At 48.8% G+C, this 20,497-nt stretch overlaps 1 protein-coding gene across 1 annotated transcript in view; it reads right to left on the bottom strand.

Moving 5' to 3' along the window:
* The window catches only part of SLC2A13 (solute carrier family 2 member 13), a 154,285-nt gene extending 144,676 nt beyond the window's left edge, over window positions 1–9,609 (bottom strand). Inside the window, exon 1 of the mRNA XM_030479523.1 lies at window positions 8,807–9,609. Within this exon, the coding sequence (XP_030335383.1) occupies window positions 8,807–9,359 (553 nt within the window). The 5' untranslated portion in view covers window positions 9,360–9,609. The remainder of the gene's footprint in view (window positions 1–8,806) is intronic.
* Window positions 9,610–20,497: the final 10,888 nt, after the last annotated feature.

Here is a 20,497-nt window from a genome sequence, read left to right as displayed (position 1 = left end):
TACAATAAATATGCTTGATTGCTTATGAAATGATGGCACTTCTCTGATAATAATGTACCAACCATAAAAACATGAAGTCATTTAATGACATTTAAGGTCACTTTCATGTTTTCATTACTGTCAGCAAGAAGAAAAGATGACAGTCAGACAGGAACAACAGGTTGGAGAAACCCAAAACGAACACACACAAAAAAGAAAAAAACACCAACCAAACAAAAACAATCCCAAAATCCTATATCCACCTACATACATTATGTATCCATAAGGGGTACAATCAGTTCAAGATGGATTTAAGCTTTGAATTGTTGGTGCTTTCAAGTGGGCCTAAGTTCAAAGTTCTTATCTGGTGAACCAAGAGTAGGAGTGCTAAAACTATAAAATCATAGCTGGAAAACTACCAGAAGTTACTAAGCAAGGTAGATGGTTCAAGGCTTTGTAGGGTTTCTATGCCTTTCTGGCACAGAACAAGTGTTTGAGAGAAGGAACAGGAGAGAATTTCTTATGAGCAATGAGAAATTAAAGACCTTCTTCCATAAGCATGTGCCAGTGATCACTACAGTAGATGTTTCTCTCAAAGCAGCACTCACCAGAACGCATTCCCAACTTCTGTGACCACACGCCCCACAGCATGGGCAATACAACATATGTAATACCAGGCAGGCTCTTTTCCAACTTGGAACACATTCCCCTGGGTTTCCAGACTATGACAGGAAAGTAGAAGAGCTGCGGCTAAACACAAAGCATTTTTAATACATCCTTTCAGCTGCTGGAAAATAATCTTCTTTTCCTAACGTGATTATGTCCATAGGCACATTAAAACCACAATTATCGGATCTGCTTCCCTGAAAAGCTGGCAAGAGAAGCAACAGTGGAGAAAACCATGCACATGAGGCTCCTGACCAAAAGAAAAGGGAAACAGAAGGGATGTTATCCTTACTTCTGTCCAAGACAGAAAAGGTTAGCCTGCAGAAATTCCCACATCTGGGAAAAGGCTGCAGAACTCTTGCCTTAGGGCTCCCACTTACAGCATAGATTTCCAAAGCTATTTATATGTGTCTAGACAATGAAAATATGAGCGATTGCCAGGTGAATCTAATTTTGGATACATGTTTTTGTTTACACAGCAGGTCCTCCACCAGTTCTGGCATCTTCTGGTTTTGCGCCTATCATCTGGAGATGGACAAGCACTTCATTACTGCCTCAGAGATAACTGAGCACGCAGCTGTATGTGCTTGGCTGGCTGTTGATTAGAAAGTTCCTCAATGCTACCAGTTGGCATGAGCCCTGTGAAAACTCAGACATTCCCAAATACAGGGTGTTGAAAAGAGACCAGAAAGTTCTAGATGTGAAGCCTGAAGCAATTGCTTCCCTGGGAAACCCCACTTCTCCCTTAACACCGTTCAACTTGCCGAGTGCCTGTCAGCCCATGTGCTAAAAGCATCAGCTATCACCAGGGTTTTCCACACTGCCTGGAAGGGGTTTTTTGCCTCAAAATTGCCTCATCGCTCAGGAGCACAAGTAGAATGTGCTTGTTGATGTAAAATGCTCACTAGCAAAGTACGTGCCCAAAGGTCAGTGCCAGGTGCTTCTGGAAAACATCGGCTATAATGAGAGCCAAGAAGCCTTTCAGATTAGCCACAGAGGGCAAACCTCCAGAGAGCTGCTCCCTTGCTGAATTACACTGGAAAAACCAGGGAGCAGGGAAGAAAAGTTCAAGTAGAGAAGCTGGGGTGAGAGCTCCTGAATATACGCAACTGGAAGACCCATCTCCAGGGGATGGGGAGAAGATCCCATAGGGATAAAAGACAAGCCCAAGGTAAAAAGTTGCATATATCAATGAACATACACTTTTTATTATTTTAATTCACATGACTGCTTCAGTGCCCACTAACACAATGGCCACAGGAAGAGATGGATGAACTCCCAGGAGAGTCAACTCAGGAGTAATCCCTGGGGAACATGTGGGACTTCAAACAACAATTCGCTGCTCGAAGGTAAGGAACCTGAGAAGGAACACTGTCCCCAATTGCAGAAGAGGCAGACACCTTTGCTATTCAGCCAAATAAGAGATCAAACAAAGGAGGAGGTGGGAACACATTTGTTAATACCACGGCTGAAAACATGCCATGGCCTATCCACAGCCAGCCAGACGTGGGGGTGGGCTCCAAGGTCACGGCATGATGATTCATCCATGCAGGCAGCACATCTGTAAGGGACTTGTGAAGGAAGAAGGGACATACACCCTCAGCTAAAAAACATAACTTCAGTGACAGGGTATATAAACAAAATGAGAAACGACCTATGAAAAATTCACCTTCAGAACAGGCACTTGCTTCAAATAAATCATTAATCAAACCATGTCTCAAACTTCCAGCAAATCAGAGGAGGATCAGAAATGGAAAGGACAGGAACAGGTGTTTTTTAAACATTCATATCTTCATTTATCATGAGCATACTACATTTTAGAAGAATTTGCATCAAGTTGGCTAAGCCACTATGTTTGAGAAGTCGTGGCGGCCCTGGAAACTTCCCACTGGCTGGAAAAGGGGAAACATAACACTCCTTTTAAACAAGGGAAAAAAGGGAGGCCTCCGGAACTACAGGCCAGTTAATCTCACCTCACTGCCTGGCAATATCATAGAGCAGATCCTCCTGGAAACTATGCTACAGCACATGGAACATAAGGAGGTGATTGGTGACAGCCAACATGGCTTCATTAAGGAAAAATCATGCCTGACAAATTTGGTGGCTTTCTACAATGGGGTTAGAGCATTGGTGGGTAAGTGAAGAGCAACTGGCATCATCTGCCTGGACTTGTGCAAAGCATTTAACGCTGTCTCACACAACATCCTTGTCACACTCAAAGAGTTGTGGTCAACAGCTCGATGCCCAGTGACAAGTAGCGTTCCTCATGGCCAGTACTGGGACCTGCACTGCTCAACATCTTTGTTGGCAACACTGAGAGAGACCGAGTGCACCCTCAGCAAGTTTGTCAACACCACCAAGCTGTGTGGTGTGGCTGACATGCTAGAGGGCAGGGATGCCATCCAGACATGCTTGAGGGGTGGGGCCGTGCAAACCTCATGAAGTTCAACAAGGCCAAGTGCAAGGTCCTACACATGGGTCAGGGCAATTACAAGCACAAATACAGGCTGGGCAGAAAACAGATTTAGGATAGCTCTGAGGAGAGAGACTTGGGGGTGCTGGTTGATGAGAAGCTCAACATGAGCCGGCAGTGTGTGCTTGCAGCCCAGAAAGCCAACTGTATGCTGGACTGCATTAAAAGGAACATGGCAAGCAGGTAGAGGGAGGGGATTCTGCCCCTCTATTCTGCTCTGGTGAGATCTCACCCGTCCAAAATAAGAAGGACATGGAGCTGTTGAAGCGAGTGCAGAGGAGGGCCACGAACATGATCAGAGGGCTGGAGCACCTCTGCTATGAAGACAGACTGAGAGAGTTGGGCTTGTTCAGCCTGGAGAAGAAAAGGCTCAGGGGAGACTTTAGAGCAGCTTCCAATGCCTAAAGGGCCTGACAAGAAATCTGGAGAGGGGCTTTTTACAAGGGCATGAAGTGACAGGACAAGGGTCTTTAAATGAATGGCAGATTTAGATTAGATATTAGGAAGAAATTCTTCACTGTGATGGTGGTGAGACACTGGCACGGGTTGCCCAGAGAAGCTGTGGCTGCCCCATCCCTGGCAGTGTTCAAGAGCAAGTTGGACGGGGCTTGGAGCAACCTGCCCTAGTGGAAGGTGTCCCTGCCCATGGCAGGGGGGTTGGAACTAGATGAGCTTTAAGGTCCCTTCCAACCCAAACCATTCTATGATCATAAGATCTACAGAAAGATAGTTTGGCTGAAGAAGTGGAATGACAACACACTCATCTAGAGCTGTGTAGAACAAGATCTCTACAACATATTTAATAACTTGTTATGAATCTCTAGATTGAAAATTACAAGCATCTGCCAGAAGTAGCACAGCATATTTGGGGGCTGAAGGTGAATTCCCTCTCCAAAATGTACTGAGCTATAAACTCTTTTAAAAAACTCTGGTGGACACTCACATATAAAAACAGACTGAAGCTTTAGAGCTTCCCAAGGGAGGGGTGGGACATGGGGGAGACTAATCTGTAATTTCTTCCAAGATAAAAAATACACAGCACCTGAAAAAGCTCAGCAGTACATTAAAATAATAATAAAAAACCCCAAACAGCATACATAGCCTCATCTTTAATAGGCAACAGGTCATACCAGTTATCCTCCACTATTTTCACAGCATACATGGTAGTCCAGCTGATATGGTAGACCTCTTCTTAACCACTCTAAAGATAATACAGAGCTGGTACTATGTGACGCAAGACCTCATGTCAAATTTGGTTATTTTTGTTATTTGTTGCTGGACATTACTATCAGTAGAAGCCAGTCCCACCAGGGGAGCCCTGAACAGTATGCCAGCACTTTTTACTCCTGCCTAATTCTGTGTAGAGTCTTGTCTCCTCTGCTCAGAAAATGACCTACATACACAGTATAAAGATGCTACCAGGAACACTACATATGTCACATTCAAATACAGCCTTCAAAATAAAAATACTACAGACATTTTGAGTACAAAGCTCACACTGTGAAGATACATCATGCACTAGCAAAAACGGAGGTCAGAGAGAAGACAAGACACCTAAAGATAAGACACCTAACCAGCCAGGTTAGGTCCATCTCATTGCAGATCTAGTAAATGAGTGCATGCACACACAGTCGTCCTAAGAACTAAATGGTTTCACCAGAGCTTGGGTAGTGTGTGCAATGCCTAAGCCACACATTGAGTAAGAAAGCAAAACACTGAAGAGCTGATCATTAATTGAGCACCACCTATTCTGCATGCTGAACAAGGCAGGGGAATCTAATCATCCAGCTAATGATTGTACATTAAGATAGAGATCAGCTCCGCACAAGTAAGCTTAATTCTGTCGCTTCCTGAACACTGTGTAGCTCAGACAGCTTTCCTTCCACAGCTGGTACACCAGTGCTCTCGAAAAAGTGATCTGAACAGCACACAACCTGAAACACCATGTCAACACTCACGTACATCAGCTGCAGGCTTAAAACCTTCAGCATCCTCAGATGGCAGAAGGATAAACTGCTTCCATTGCAGACTGGCAAGACATTGAAACACATCTGGCTGATGTGTTCAGACAACTGGCTGTAAAATTAGGACACTGGACTGATCACAGTCTAAGAAAGAAGTGACTTTGCCAACATAGCTATTTATTATTACCCTTTCTTTACGTTTAGTTCCAGTGCTTGCTCTACTTAGTCTCCACCTCCCTTCTCACAACAGCAGGTTTTCAGTAGAATTAGCTCTCGTCTACAGCCATGCCTAGCTCTAACCATTGGTGTGTCAGTTCTGGCTTGTCCTCAGACTTTGCTAGGACAGACCAAAAATGAGCCAAGTGAAGAACCTGGCCTTCCTACCAAGCATGCAAACTACAGCAGTTTGCAAGTGTGGTTGGCCACCTTTCAGCAACAGGCTAAGGCCTTCAGCATTATCAGATGCAAAAGGTCCAAATATGCTTTGTTCCAATGACAGTTTTCCTAGCTAAGCTCACTGTAACGCGCTACTGAGCACATGTGGTCCGATTTCCTACATGTCTGAATTTTGCCCACATTTGCTGTGATGGATATCTGTCCAAATGTTGCATTCCTGACACAAGGCTCAGTCAAATTCCTAAAGAGTCAGGGACACCAGAGCTGCTTGGGAAGGGGCGGGTGCGGAGGAGGGAATGATGGCCATAACCTTTTCTTAAGCCATTTTGCCTGATGTTGTCATGAACTGTGTATTTAGAAATTCAGACCTGAAAAGATCTGAGCGTATCCTAAGCTCATGCTGAATGTAGTTTCCCTTTTTTTTTGCATTCCCTATATTTTGTATTTACACTACGGAGGGGAACATAACTGTTTCCAACCATAAAAAAATCTATTCTACGTTTGCAATAAAAGAGGACTTTGGCTTGTTCTTGAGAGAAGGTATTAATTTTCCAGAAATATCTCCTTCTGTAATTGCTGGGGAGAAGAGGAGAGGTTTTCTATCGCAAAACAGCTCTATGGCAAGAAATAGACAAGACAGACAAGTGAGAGATGTTCCTCATTTCAGCAAATATCCCATGTTTTTCATCCTTGAAAGTTTAACTGTAGCCTTTTATAAATCACAGTCATGAGAAAGATGGCTGGTTTCTCACATGGACACTGTTAGCACACATCCACCATGTACCGGTGAGGGCGGATCGAAGTCCCATAGGTAACCATCACTGCACCTGCTTTTACAGCACCACAAAACTGCCCATAACACAGTAATTGCTTTTATTAAATGCAAGCAAACACATATTTCTGGAGTAGATCTCTTGATGTGCAATTGGCAAAGAGCTACAGGAAAGAGACTTCAAAAATGTATAAAATTAGACACAGCTAAGCAATTTTTAGTGGTTTGCAGGCAGGACAGCATTCCATAACACTACACCATCACACCATTTCAGCAGTTGACACTGTCACTGAAGTGTCACATTTCTGAGCGACCTCCTTACACCAACACTAGGAGGTTCTTGCCCACTGCGGGTTGTAAAATGATAGTCAGAGGGCTCCAAGACAACAAAGGAAGAAACTGGTTAAAAGTTCCACCAATTTCTAATGCTTTCATTAAATTATGCAGGCTCCCTCTGGTGGGGATTCAATGTGGAGATTGTTGCAGTTTGCTGTGTGTGAACAGGTTTGAACCACAACATTTTTTCTTTTGTAAAATAAACCTTGTTCGGATTGGACTCTGCGCTTCTTGGAGTCTCTTGTGATGCTTCAGTGACAGCAACTGAAAGTAATGCTTTGTTTCTGGTAATGCTTTTTCTCCACCCCATAAAGAGCAAAGGTTTCTACCTTTGATAAAAAGGAGAAAATATCATATTTTTTATATCAGTGTCTTTGTGCTCCAAAATCCTCAGAGCATTTCTCAGTCCTTACTTCACCCTCTGGAACCCCAGCAGAACCATCACCTCTATCCCCAATGTGGAAAGAGGCCAACGAGAGAGCCAGACCACAGAAGAGAACTACGGCTGTACAGAAAAATGACCCCTAGCTCCCAATTTCCATTTCTGTGGTTTATATATTCCTTATATTATGCCCCGAGTCTCATATCCCTCCAACACTACTAATGCCACTTATCTGCACATTTATAAGACAATTCCAAGATACCTATGTATCTCTTTACAAGACACAGGTACACAAGAGTCAAGCAAACCATCCACTCCTTTCCTCTCTCTTTCCTCTGAAGTTGTCAGTGTAACCAGTTAAGGTCACCAAAGAACATGAGCAGCTCTACAAACACAAGAATATGACAAATTTGATATTTTTAGTATCTACCACTAAATACATGTGCTATGTATGGTCATCAAAATACTCGCTCTACCACCTCGTAGTCAAATTCAGCTTTTTGTCCCCTGAACATTGCAACAACGTTACCAACATTCTGCAGTCTCAAGTATTGATAAAAATCAAATAAATGCAGAGAGGCAGCATTTAAAGACTAAAAAAACACACCCCCAACTCAGGGTAGAAAAACTGCAACCTGAAGATGTCCTTTACTGCACAGGAAAACCAGCACGAGCCCTTCCAAGGATGGAGTCGATTTTATTTCTGACAGCCCTTGTTATGAGTCACTAACTTTTTTCCTTAATAAGACCACAAAGTGCATCACAGCAAGTGTGCCTACAGCAAGCCAGAGAATTCGAAAGATTATTCAATGCTAAGAAGCAGAACTTTGCTATGTACAGGTCTAACTCTCTCTAGAACAAGCCTAATCCCCAATTTGTCGTCATGCTTTTAGATAGGAAGGGCCACAAAATTACAATAAGAAAGATTTACTTATCTCTTTTTTTTATACAGGGACTCTGAATAACCTCACACAGCCCATCTCGGATGCTGAGTGTAATTCAAATTACTGCCTGACAGGATGGCAGCTGAAGACCAACCAAAATTCCCGGTATATTTAAGATTTAGCCGGCACAGAAATCAGTCTCAAAGGCTGGAGAAAACACTCCTCATCACTACAAGTTCTTTGGGACAACTATAAAGTTTTACCAGAACGTACTGCTGCAAGTTATGCAACGCATGTAGAAAGGCAGCTTACGTGCAGCGATTCGTGTTCAGTTCTGTGGGATGCTATTAATGCAATCCAAAGCAGGTATAATCTCATTTGACCAGAGAGATTACTACCTCGTTTTGTCCCAGAAGCATTCCTCTAGCACCCAACGGAAAGCAAAGCTGTGCGGGCAACCAAAAGAGAGGATTTTACAGTTCAAAAAGACAGGGATGATGTCCTCCTCGCCGCTGACTTCCCAGAACCCCCCAATGCAAAGCTCTGTGTGAGCTGTTGACACTGACAGATCACCCTATAGATGAATTTGCAGAAGGGATGCGAGACCGTTCTCCTCGCACGGAAACTAGACAACTCTCCCCTAACGGGCCCGGGCTACACCACCTGTAAGTAGAGCCGAAGAGGACAAGCACTCACACACCACTCACACTCTCTCCCTTTCCACACGCCGCCGCAGTCCCTCTCCTGACCCCAGCCCCGAGCCTCCCTCGCCAGCACCGAGCGCTCCCACCTCACGGGCGGTCGCTCGCCTTCTGCGTGGGGGCTGCTTTACATAAACGGGCTGTGGGCGCGCAGGGACCGGCGGGTTTTAGGTTCAGTTAAACTCGCCGGGGTCTGTGCCCCAGGACCGGGCTGCAGCAGGCGCAGCCCAGGGTGCGCGGCGGGTGCACTCACCGATGCCCAGCCCCACCACCACACGTCCCCCCAGCAGGGTCTCCTTGTCGCGGGCGGCGGCCAGCACGCCGGCCCCCGCCGTGAAGAGGCCGCTGGCCAGCAGGATGCAGGGCCGCCGGCCGCACAGCCCGTTGAGGACGCCGCCGGCCAGGGCGGACAGGGCGGCGGCGCCCACCGTGCTGGAGACGAGCAGCTCCTGCCAGAGCGCGTCCAGGTTGAGCTCCCTCTTGAGGAGGAGCAGGGCTCCCGACACCACACCGGTGTCGTAGCCGAAGAGGAAGCCCCCCAGGGCGGAGAAGACGGACACCACGTAGACGAAGCCGGGGGTCTCGTCCTGCTGGAACTGCCGCCGCGCCGCCCGCTCCAGGTCTCCGCCCGACGCCGCGCTGTTGAGGCTGGAGCACGACTCGGCGGCGATGAGGCTCCGCTCGCCCGCCGCCGCCGCCGCGCCCGAGCCGGCGGACCCGTCCGCCTGCCGCCGCCGCTTCTCGCCCATCAGGTTGCTCAGGCTCCGCAGCGTGTACTCCACATTGTCGCTGGCCTTGCGGGACATGGGACGGCCGCGGCGGCTCCTGCGCCGGCCGGGGGAGCGCAGGGGGCTGAAGCGGGCGGCTGCCGGGCTGCTCTGGCTACGGCGGCGGGGCTGCTGCTGCTGTTACTGCTGCTGGCGCCGCCCGCCCTCGCCCCGCCCGCCCGCGTCGGGCCGCGCTCAGCCGGGTCGCATAGTGCCCGCGGCCGGACGGACCCGAGGGGAAGTTGCCCGCCGCGGCTGCCGCTCCCAGCGCCCGGGCGGAGCTGGAGGCGGAGGCGGGCGGGGACAGCGGCGGCCGCCCCCTCCCCGCTCCGCCGTGGCGCGCAGTACTGCGCAACCGCAACTCTCGGCTCCTGCGCGCTGAGCGCCGCGACGCCGCCGGCTCCGCCCGCTGCCCCTCAGCGGGTGCTGGCAAGCGGCGGGCCCGGAGCCGGCGGCAGGAGGAGGAGGAGGAGGCGAGAAGGAGGAAGGAAGAAGCCAGCTCCGGGAGGACGGGCGCCGCGCAGGCATCGCCAGAGCCCAGGGGCAGCTCACCCGAGCTGAGGTGCCGCTCCTGCGGGGCAGCCCCGCCACCAGTTCAGAGGGGGACTGGTGTGCTACCCATGGAAGGGAAGTTTGCGCTTGCTGTCCGGTGTGTGCTTAAAGTAAAGCGTAGCGGCTTGATAATTCCACCTTCCAGCGTTTCCGTCCGGGATTTCCACCAGGATGAAGAGGGAGATGGGGCCCGGGGGTGCAGCCGGCAGGAGCGGCGGTTCCTGGGGCCGCGTTCCGGGAATCCCACCTGGCACCGTGGAGACGCGGTCGGAAAAGAAGTCACATCAAACGTTACCACTTGTGCTTCATTGTGTATATAATGGCACACACCGAAGTAAACAAAACTTCCCTCCTGACTTGACCATAAAAGATCCCCGTAATGAGGCCAGCCGGTAGATGGAGGATTTCGGTAGCTCAGTTATCCCCAGCCTACACCCTGTGAGCGGGACTCGTCACAGCCACATGAATTTAAACATGAGAAGAGGGAGCGAAGTCCAACGTGGCCAGCTGCACACCGCCTCTGCCTCACAGCAAGCTGTGCAGCGCCAGTGGTCCAGATGGTGCCGACCAAATAGTGAGCAGTAGTTACTCAAATGAGTGGTAATAACAGTTGTCTATGGAGTTAATCCAGTTAGTGACAGATGTGGCAGTGCATTTATAAATACAATAGGTCAGCTTCCATGTTTGAGCATGTGAGAAGCCTGGACTAGGTAAAAATTAAATACATGTTAACGTTCAGTTGTTTTAAATCAAGATTTGGATAATACGGTGTGACTGGCACAAGGCATTACTTATTCCTGTGCAGACCGTTAGGGCCTGACCCAGTGCTAGAATAAGAAATAGTTTCAAGTTGTAGCATCAGCAACGAACTTACGTCGTGCTACAGGAAAGTCCCTCAGGTCCCTTGGCTCTCCAGGATCACACTGGCTTACTTTGCTACAGCGCCATGAAGAGAGAGGCTGTGATCTTTCAGAAGCCTCCAGATGCGCCCAAGTGCAGCAGCACTCAATAGTTTTTATATATAAGTCCTAAGTAAAAAAATGTGGGACACAGTGCATTAAACAGAGAATATTCACACCAAATCCTTAGCCAGCTAGAGGGAATGCTTTCACAGACTGTTTTCACAACAGCTGGCTGTCACAAAAACAACCTGTCTTTTTAACAGCCAGCTCAGAAGCTGGAAGCATTCTGTGTGTTACAGTTAATAGAGACTCAAGAGAACTAACAAAAAGCTGCTTTTTTTTCCCCCATTGCCAGCCTAGCACAATAACAAGCAGACGTCATTTCTCATCAGATCATGCATCAAGCTTATCTCTTCAAAGGATTCCCTGAAGAAACACAACGAAGTTCAGCTGTGGGATGCACTCTGCTGAAGACTGACTTCGTGATAGAGAGGGAGGATTTGTTTGGCTTGTTTGTAGTTTTTCATTATTGTGGTCATCTCCCCATAGTACTGGATTTCGTTATAACAGCTGAGTTATGAATGATACCACAGTAATGCAACATGTAGTAGGTATCATTAATAGTCTGAGGCAGGGAGGTCAGATCCAAAGAAGGATTTGAGTGGATTTTAGGCGTGATGTTACATTTCAAGAGATTACAAGTTTAATTGAAGCACTGTTTAGATTCACAGCACTGCCTTATTTTCTCCTTCAAGGTGCATTTGCACAATTGTTTGCCAGGTGATGTTGTGAACTAGATCAAAGAGCAGATCCAGCTTTAATAAACTCAATTTCTTGTGCTTCAGCAGACTGCAGGAATGATTACAGGATTTTACTGCTTTTATATTGCTGATACATGGTATACATCAGAAAAATGTCTTCCAGAAACTACTGAGTGCTCTGTGCATGTGCCCAGAACTCCCCCAGACTGGAGCAACCAGGCGCCAGTTCCTGCTCTGCACTGGCGCTCAGAACCAGGTGGATGAGTGCCTGCATCTCCTGGGGATGTCAGCTGAGGCACACAGCGAGATGCTGTAGGTCTTTTGTGTGATAGCCTGATGGTCGATAGCCTCACCCAGGAAGGAGAAGGCCCAAATCACAGATTTGCTTCAGCCCAGGAGGATTTACATCTCTCTCTCACCTCTCAAGAAGACTGTAGGTTAAGTAGGGCAAAGATGGATTCTTATAGGAAACTGGGCTGTTGTGCAGACAAAAATGTATGAGCCATGGGATAGATGAGGCAGAAAAGGGTCTGGCTCTGTGGCAGTAGAAGGTCCAGCCTGGTCAGTGCTGGTTATGTTCTTTACATGAAGCCATGGTTGCATCAAGAAAGAGAATGATACAAGGAGCAAATCCCCAAACCAAGAATTCTTCCCATTTCGTTCAGTGCTGAGGGGCTGAGCATGAGGGCTTTAGCCTCCCGTGGGCTTTAGCAACAGTGTTCACCCTCTTGTGTTTTTAGGCACCTAAACTGATTTCTTGTTTGTTAATGTTTTGATGCCTTAAACTCTAATAAGCAACCTGCTCTGATACATTATTCTGCCACAAGCAGAGCTGCTGTGTAAGTTGAGCGACACCACTGCGCTGGGCTGAGGGAAATCACCTAGCTGAATATGCAAAAAAAGATCAGCAAATCCTGTTTATAATAGCAGTTTGTGTATGTCTGAAACCTTCTCTCTACACAGAATTACACGTTATCAGTGTGCTGAGGAATACAGAATACAAAATGTATATCTTCCCTCTGACCAGACACAAACCCTGATCCTGAATCACACCAGTTTGTTGAGTTGATGAGTATGTATTGGTAATGCAAGGTTGGGACTGTAAGGAACACTCGAGTTAAAAAAATGAAAACAGGAACTGCAAATCGGAATTTAACTCTAGAAACAATTTGAAATAAGTGTGTATTGCCTGAAAACTTCCTGTTGTTCCATAGCTCATCCTATTCTTGCAGCATTGTTTGGTCTCTTTGGAAAGAAGATGCTATCAGATAAAATCCGTGGTTTTCTGATCCTCATGTGGCATTCCTTCCCCATCCGTTTTCACTATCCAGACAGAGTTGTTTTGTTCATTTATCTGAATGTATCTCTCTCAGCTCTTACAGCAGTTTAGATGTTTGTGATTCTTCTGGTGTTTGCATTAGTTTCTCCTTTATACGCAGAGATCCTGATTAGACCCTACTCCAACATCTCAACAAAAGTCTCCCTTCATATACACAAGCTCTCCTCAATTGGATCCTGTTACATGGGACTTTAATTCCGGCCTGGCCTGGCCTGCAGGGTGACTTTTAATCAATTATTTACCCTCTACCTGGCCTATCTGAATCAGTAACCTGGGACAACACCATTCACCTTCTCTGTAAATCCCTTCAAAATGAACGATTGGAATTTTTGAGTAAGGAACCTACAGACACCATGCATTTAATGTGACTGGTCAAGTGTTAGGAGATATATTGCTTAATAAATACGAAGAGTTACAGTATTAGTGCTGGAAAAGCGTATGGATGATGGTGGTTGCAGAAAGAAGCTAACATGTTTGACTCCAGTGTGATTTGTTTGATTCCAGTGGCTCTCAGTGCGCTGCCACGTGTCACAGCCAGCGGGTGCTGCGCTGCAGGGACCAGGGCTGGAGCTGCTGCAGCCTGGGGCTGGGGATGGGAAGGAACCCCGGGAAGGGGATGGTGAGCAGCCCTGGAAGCAAAGCTGAAGGGTGTTGGCTGCCTTACATGCAGCAGGCAAGGGACTTTTAACAAGGGCCTGTAATGACAGGCCAAGGGGGAATGGCTTTAAACTGACAGAGGGGAGGTTGAGGTGAGATATTGGGAAGAAGTTCTTCCCTGTGAGGGTGCTGAGGATCTGGCACAGGGTGCCCAGAGAAGCTGTGGCTGCCCCATGCCAGAAAGGGTGGGCTGGAACATGGGGAGCCCCAACGTTCTATCCTGGGAGATGGAATGTTGGGGCCAAAGAGTCCTTAGCAGCCACCAGCCAGAAGGGACCATGGCGCTGCCACCGCAGCAGCTCCGAAGGCGCCGTCTCCAGGGCCCCCAGCTCCTACAGACTTTTGTGCCCCGCAAAACCTTCTCCCCACGAGGTAGGGACTGACCCCACAGCGCGGGGATGCTCTTGTGGGCAAGAGCGGGGGTGACCTCTGGCCATGGCTCCTCTCTCTCTTTCAGGCTCAGCCAACGTGTGCCGCCTGCCCGGGCAGGAGCAGCCCTTGCCCACAGCCTGGGCACCCCAGCACCCTCAGGCACCACCAGCAGGTACGGCACTCCTCTGCTCTGCTCTGCTCTGCTCTGGCACCCCGGCACCTTCCACACACTCAGCATCCCCAAGCCCAGGCACTCCCAGGATCTCCACCACCCCTGTCCCCACGGCACAGAGGGCACGGCCTGAGTGACCCTGCCCTGCTCTGCTCTGGGCGATTCATGCCCAGTAACTCCCCTTCCCAGAGAAGTTCCCAAAGACCTGGTGCCATCTCTCTCCTGCCACCTCCTTGAAGCGAGACCCTTCCTCATCGTCAACCCCATCCCACCAGCACAGCAGCTCACCCTGTGGGGAGCGCCCCGGCCGCAAGCTTCCCCCGGGCCTGGCGCAGAGCTGGGGGACATTGGATTTGGGACCGCCTCAGCAGGTGTCCCTGGAGGGTCCTCCCGGCTCAGCCTGGCTCCCACTCACCCTGGCAGGTCTGCAGAGGGCTCCGTGTGGCTGCCTCTTCGACCCCCGCGTGTTCCAGATGCTGTGGGCTGTCACCACCGTGTTTGCACCACACAGCTCCATGCTGGGCCAGGGCGCTGCTTCTCTGCCAGCTGCTGCCCTGGGGGGCCCTGGGGGCTGCGCGACCCTCCCGACCTGGGCAGCCTCTGGGACCCCCCAGACCCCCACACGACTCCGGGCACCCCGTAAGCGTCAGGGCAGGGCAGTGCCCCCGGCCGCCCCGGACCTGCTCGAGTCTGTTCCCGGCTATAAGGACATGGTGCAGCAGTTTGCTCAGATGAACATCTCCGGCACAGCCACCTCCACGGGGCCAGACCTGGGCAGTAACACCCCCGCCAGCTCCTCTGCTGCCCCCCACAACCAACGCCTGCAAGTGACTGAGGAGCTGCTCACCCCCCGCTGCACCATCCCAGGAACCACCAATGGCGACCAGAGCCTGGAAGCATTCAGCACCATTGGGATGGAGCCCCATGGGCAGTGGGGGGTTGTGGGGATGGACGTGGCACCATCCCAGCCTGCCAGGGCAGGGAAGCGGGGCATGAAGCGGGGTGGGAGCACCTTGCCAAAGCCACCCACCAAACGCAGGGCTATTGCAGCCATCCCAGGGATGCCAGGGGGGGAATAGACCAGAGCGGGGAGGAGGTGGACATTGGATGGGAAAGGGGGTTGGAGGGGATGGGGGGAGGCATTGAGGGGTGAGGGGTGTTACAGTAGAGTTAAGGTGTGTTTCTTCTTGTTTCCATTAAAATATTTCCATTAAAGTATTTCCATTAAAAAGTGTTTTCCAGAACCGCTCTGTGCCTGCGTGGGATGGGGAGGGAGTGCAGGGGGCACCGGTAAACTGCACCCAAGAGGTGCAAAAGCCAAGGTGCAAAAGCCAAGGCAAGGTGACAGCCAGGGAACCTGGGTACCCGCAATGCACTGCGGGGAGGCAACTGATGAACCCAGGTCTGACTCCAACGGGATTTGTCTGATTCCGGTGCCTGTCGGTGCCCTGCCACGTGTCACAGGCAGCGGGTGCTGTGCTGCAGGGACCAGGGCTGGAGCTGCTGCAGCCTGGGGCTGGGGATGGGAAAGAACCCAGGAAGGGGACAGTGAGCAGCCCTGGAAGCAAAGCTGAAGGGTGTTGGCTGCCTTACATGCAGCAGCCAAGGGACTTTTAACAAGGGCCTGTAATCACAGGACAGGGAGGAATGGCTTTAAACTGACAGAGGGGACGTTGAGATGAGATATTGAGATGAGAAGTTCTTCCCTGTGAGGGTGCTGAGGCGCTGGCACAGGGTGCCCAGAGAAGCTGTGGCTGCCCCATCCCTGGCAGTGTTCAAGGCCAGGTTGGACGGGGCTTGGAGCAACCTGGTCTAATGGAAGGTGTCCCCGTCCATGGAGGGGGGCTGGAATTAGATGAATTTTAAGGTTCTTTCCAACCCAAACTATTCTGTGATTCTATGATTCTATGAATGCATCCAGGTGGGGTTTGAATGTCTCCAGAGAGGGAGACTCCATGACCCCCCTGGGCAGCCTGTTCCTGTGCTCTGCCACCCTCAACATAAAGAAGTTCTTCATGTTGAGTTGAAACTTCTTCTGTTCTAGTGTATGGCCATTGCTCCTTGTCCTGTTGCTGGGCACCACAGAAAAGAGTCTGGCACCATCCCCCTTGCACCCGCCTTTGAGATACTGATCTGTGTTAATGGGATCCCCTGTCAGTCTTCTCTAGAATAAACAGGCCCAGGTCGTGCAATCTGTCCTTATAAGAGAGATGCTCCAGACCCCTGATCATCCTTGTGGCCCTCTGCTAGACCCTCTTCTTGCCTCTTGTTCTGAGGAGCCCAGCAACTACACACAGAATTCCGGACAGTCAGTCCCTGTCTGCAGGGTCAGATCCCACCCGGCGGCCCCTGCCACAGAAGTGTCTGAAGTGGGAACAGGCATCTTCAGAGGTGTCAGTCATTGGGAACAGCAATGGGGCTTTTTTGGCTCAGGAGACAAAAAGACTTGACAGCATGTCATGGTTTGGACCCAGCAGTAACTCAGCACCACTCGCTCAACCCTCCCTTTCCCCCCAGGCAGGATGAGGAGGAGAATCAGAAGAATGTAAACTCCACAGGCTGAGATAAAAACAGTCCAATAACTAAAGTACAATATAATACTACTACTACTAGTAATAATAATAATAGTGATAACGGAAATAACAAGGGGAGAGAATATCAAACTGGAAGTGGAAAGGAAAAAAAAACAATAAACACGAGTGATGCACAATACAATTGCTCTCCACCTGCCAACCGATACCCAGCCCAACCCAAGCAGCGATTGGTCCCTTCTGGGTGACTCCCCCCAGTTTCTATACTGGGCATGATGTGCTGTGGTATGGAATACCCCTTTGGCTAGTTTGGGTCAGGTGTCCTGTCTCTGCTTCCTCCCGGCTTCCCGTGCCCCTCCTCACTGGCAGAACATGAGAGACTGAAAAGCCCTTGATCAGGGTAAGCATTACCAAGCAACAACTGCAACATCGGTGTGTTACCAGCATTTTTCTCAGACTGAAGCCAAAACACAGCACTGCACCAGCTACTAGGAAAAGAATTAACTCTATCCCAGCCGAAACCAGGACACAGCACTACTTGAGGGAGGGCTGGAGGAACCCACGCCACTGAGTGACACTGCAGGACCTTCCCTTGTGTCCCTGAGGTCCTTTTTCCTCCCTCTGCATCACTCCAGCCAATGCAGCACACAAAGGTGCAGGCAATAGGCACAAATGCATCTACCATGTGGCACAAGGAGCTGCAGATGGAGCTTGGTCTCCACCACAAAGCTCTGCTGAAGCAAATTTTTCTTTTCCCCACCTTCAAATTACTAAAGCAAAAAGCACTTGTATGCACAGTGCCACTGGTAGGGCTCTTGACCCTGTACCTTCCCTCCCCTGCTGGGGAGGCCCTTGGGTTGGGCTAGGACATGAGGAGTCCCAACATTCCATCCTTAGCCCTTTCCCTTCCCATCTCCTACTGGGGGGGCTGTTGGGGTGACACATTCCTTGCATTCTGACAAGCAGAGCTGGCAGCAGTACCATTAAGGTTGCCAAAGACTGCTCGAATCCCAGGTAACTTTACCAAAGTAATCGTTTGAGCTCACATTTTGCATAATTGCTCTTTCTCTCATGTTACATGTATGAATTCCAGCACACCCCTTCAGACTCATTGAAAATGCAATTGTAAGAAACACATGTTTTTTGAAGTTAAATTTTTCTCTCTATTTTTAAGACCTACAGCTTGTTCGTGCTTCAGAGCAAGGACGCGATTTTTGGCAGGAGAACAATTCCTTTCTGCCTTTGGCTGTCAAAAGAAGGATCTAATGAGATTTGACTGAAGCAGTCTCTGACAGAGTCATCAGCAACATCTGCGAGAGCGAGCTGCTAAATCCAAGTGTGCCCTGAGCAGGTCTGCAGCCATTAAACTGATAGCTGTGCACTAACCCCTGTGTATGCATCCAGGGAGCCCATTTAGATGCTTTGCTTCTGAAATCAGGGAATTCAACATGTGCAGAAAGCTAGTGGTGGTGCAAATGGAGACTTCTATTAGCGTACAGTTTGGAATTTTATTTGGACTTTTATTGTACAATTTGGAATTTTTATCTTTGAGTACTTGAAAACATGGATTGCCAGGTTACAGCCCTTCTCAAGTCATTTCCATAGATTCACAGAATCATAGAATGGTCTGGGTTGGAGGGACCTTAAAGATCATCCAGTTCCAAGGGGCAGGGACACCTTCCACTAGAGCAGGTTGCTCAAAGCCCCATCCAACCTGGCCTTGAACACTGCCAGGGATGAGGCACCCACAGCTTCTCTGGGCAACCCGTGCCAGTGTCTCACCACCCTCATAGTGAAGAATTTCTTCCTAATGTCTAACCTAAATCTACCTTTTTTGAGCTTAAAGACGTTCTTACCTGTCCTATCCCTACACGCCCTTGTAAAAAGTCCCTCTCCAGATTTCTGGAGGCCCCCTTAGGCACTGGAGCTGCTCTAAGGTCTCCCTGGAGCCTTCTCTTCTCCAAACTGAACAAGCCCAGCTCTCTCAGACTGTCTTTATACGAGAGGTGCTCCAGCCCTCGGATCACCTTTGTGGCCCTCCTCTGAACCCTATCTAACAGTTTCATGTCCCTTTTATGTTGGGAGCTCCAGAGTGAATTATTGCCCTGTAAATGTTATCATTTATTAGTTACAACACCAGGAGCATAAAAACCAAGGACTTGGCAGAACACTACCCACAGGGTACCAGGGAAACACTGCTCCTGATGCACTGCATCTTCAAACAAACATATGCAAACACAGAGCAGTTTGTCTGCCAAACAGAAGCCTCCTTAAGGACTGCAGATAAGCCTGGAAGAAGAAGAGGTCATCTCTCAGTCAGCTCAGATTCCTGGGATCAGAGAACAACCCTTTCTTTCAACACCTAGTGTCTGGTGTATGCGAAAGACATGCAGGAAGAAAAGAACCACATGAAAAAACATCAGATTCAGTCCAACCCCCTTAATTCTATTGTTCCCTAAACACATTGATTTTAGAGAGTCCATTTCTCTAAAAGGTGGACAGCACTTCTAAACCAAATCCTTCTGCGGATTATACAAGACCAGCACATCAGGTGTCCATCATTTAATGAAATAAAACTGAAAAATAAATCAGAAAGGCTTTTAGGCTTATGTATGACTACACGTTATTCCGCATCCCAGGGAAGTAACGGCTGATCCAGCATGAGTTCACTACTTTATAAGCTCTCATCTCATCAGAGCAAAATCTAACCATTAAATTGAAGTCCCAAGAAGTGGAAACCATATGTTTTGAGCAGCAGGTTAAAATCTGGCTTTGCTGTCAGCCCTGACATTGCATTTCCTCTGAGCAGAACACTGTACAGAAGTGCTTTATCCAAGGTTGCAAATGAAACTGGAAACAGACTGGGAGGAATTCAGTTAGTGACTCATTAAGTTGGTCATACCCTCTGGATCTGACAGATGGTGAATCCATCCAAACTTGTTTGGTGTTTTTTTGAGAGAACTGCACAATGAGGCATAAGCAAGTTTGGAAAGGAAATTGGACCACATCAATTCCCTGTGCAAAGGCAAAATAGGCACACGGAGTGCCTGAAGTCAACTGATACGTGCCAGGACACCATCCTGGCATGGGGAAGATGAAAACCAGCACTTTCCATGGCTGGGAAACAGGATGGAGCAGCAGCAAGCTGGGACTTTTATTTGCCTCCTTGCTTATTTTTTTCTGTATCTATACTTCAAAAGTCCTACTTCCACCAATGTAGATAGACATCTTTCTAAAATCTATCTTGTTAGGCTGCAAGTATTAAAATCTGCTATATTTTTTAAGCAGGTCCTCTGTGAAATGTTTCATGGACCTCCCCCCGGAATTTTTAACAAATTCCCTGACAAGCATCACACTTGCCACAGTGATCGTTTCACATGTAACATTAAACACTCATGAAAATTGCATTAATAGTGATTCTTGACCCCTTCGAAGTAATTGATACGAGGATGTGTTAATCTCGTGGGAGGTTAATGCCACCAGTAGGATGTGTTGAACAGTGGCTGATATTCAGCACAAAGTAATGCCACTGATTTTTAAAAGGCCCCTGTGGGTTCAGTGAGGACTCTGACACTACCAGGTGGCCCTGGCTATATCTGGGAGGCACTTCTGACAGTGCTCCAGGGGAAAGAGAAAGGGTGGGAGTTAAACCTATGGAGTCACTTTCCCGAGGCTTTCCAAGGTACCAGGCTGCTTGCACTAATGATGGAAAATCTGTGCACCTGCTTCCCTCCACAGCTCCAAATTACATGCCTAAATAAGGCAGATTTGATCACATCCCATTTCTGCTTGCATCAAAAAGGCAGGCATTCGGAGGCTTCCCTCAGGCCCCTGCACACTGAGGCGCAGCGCCTGGCAGGGAGTCTCTTACCATCGGTCACAGAGATTTTG

The sequence above is a fragment of the Strigops habroptila genome, chromosome 3, assembly GCF_004027225.2.
Source record: "Strigops habroptila isolate Jane chromosome 3, bStrHab1.2.pri, whole genome shotgun sequence".
NCBI classification, from domain to species: Eukaryota; Metazoa; Chordata; class Aves; order Psittaciformes; family Psittacidae; genus Strigops; species Strigops habroptila.
Note: the sequence above shows the minus strand (reverse complement) of the source record. Positions and strands in the feature narration are given on the sequence as shown.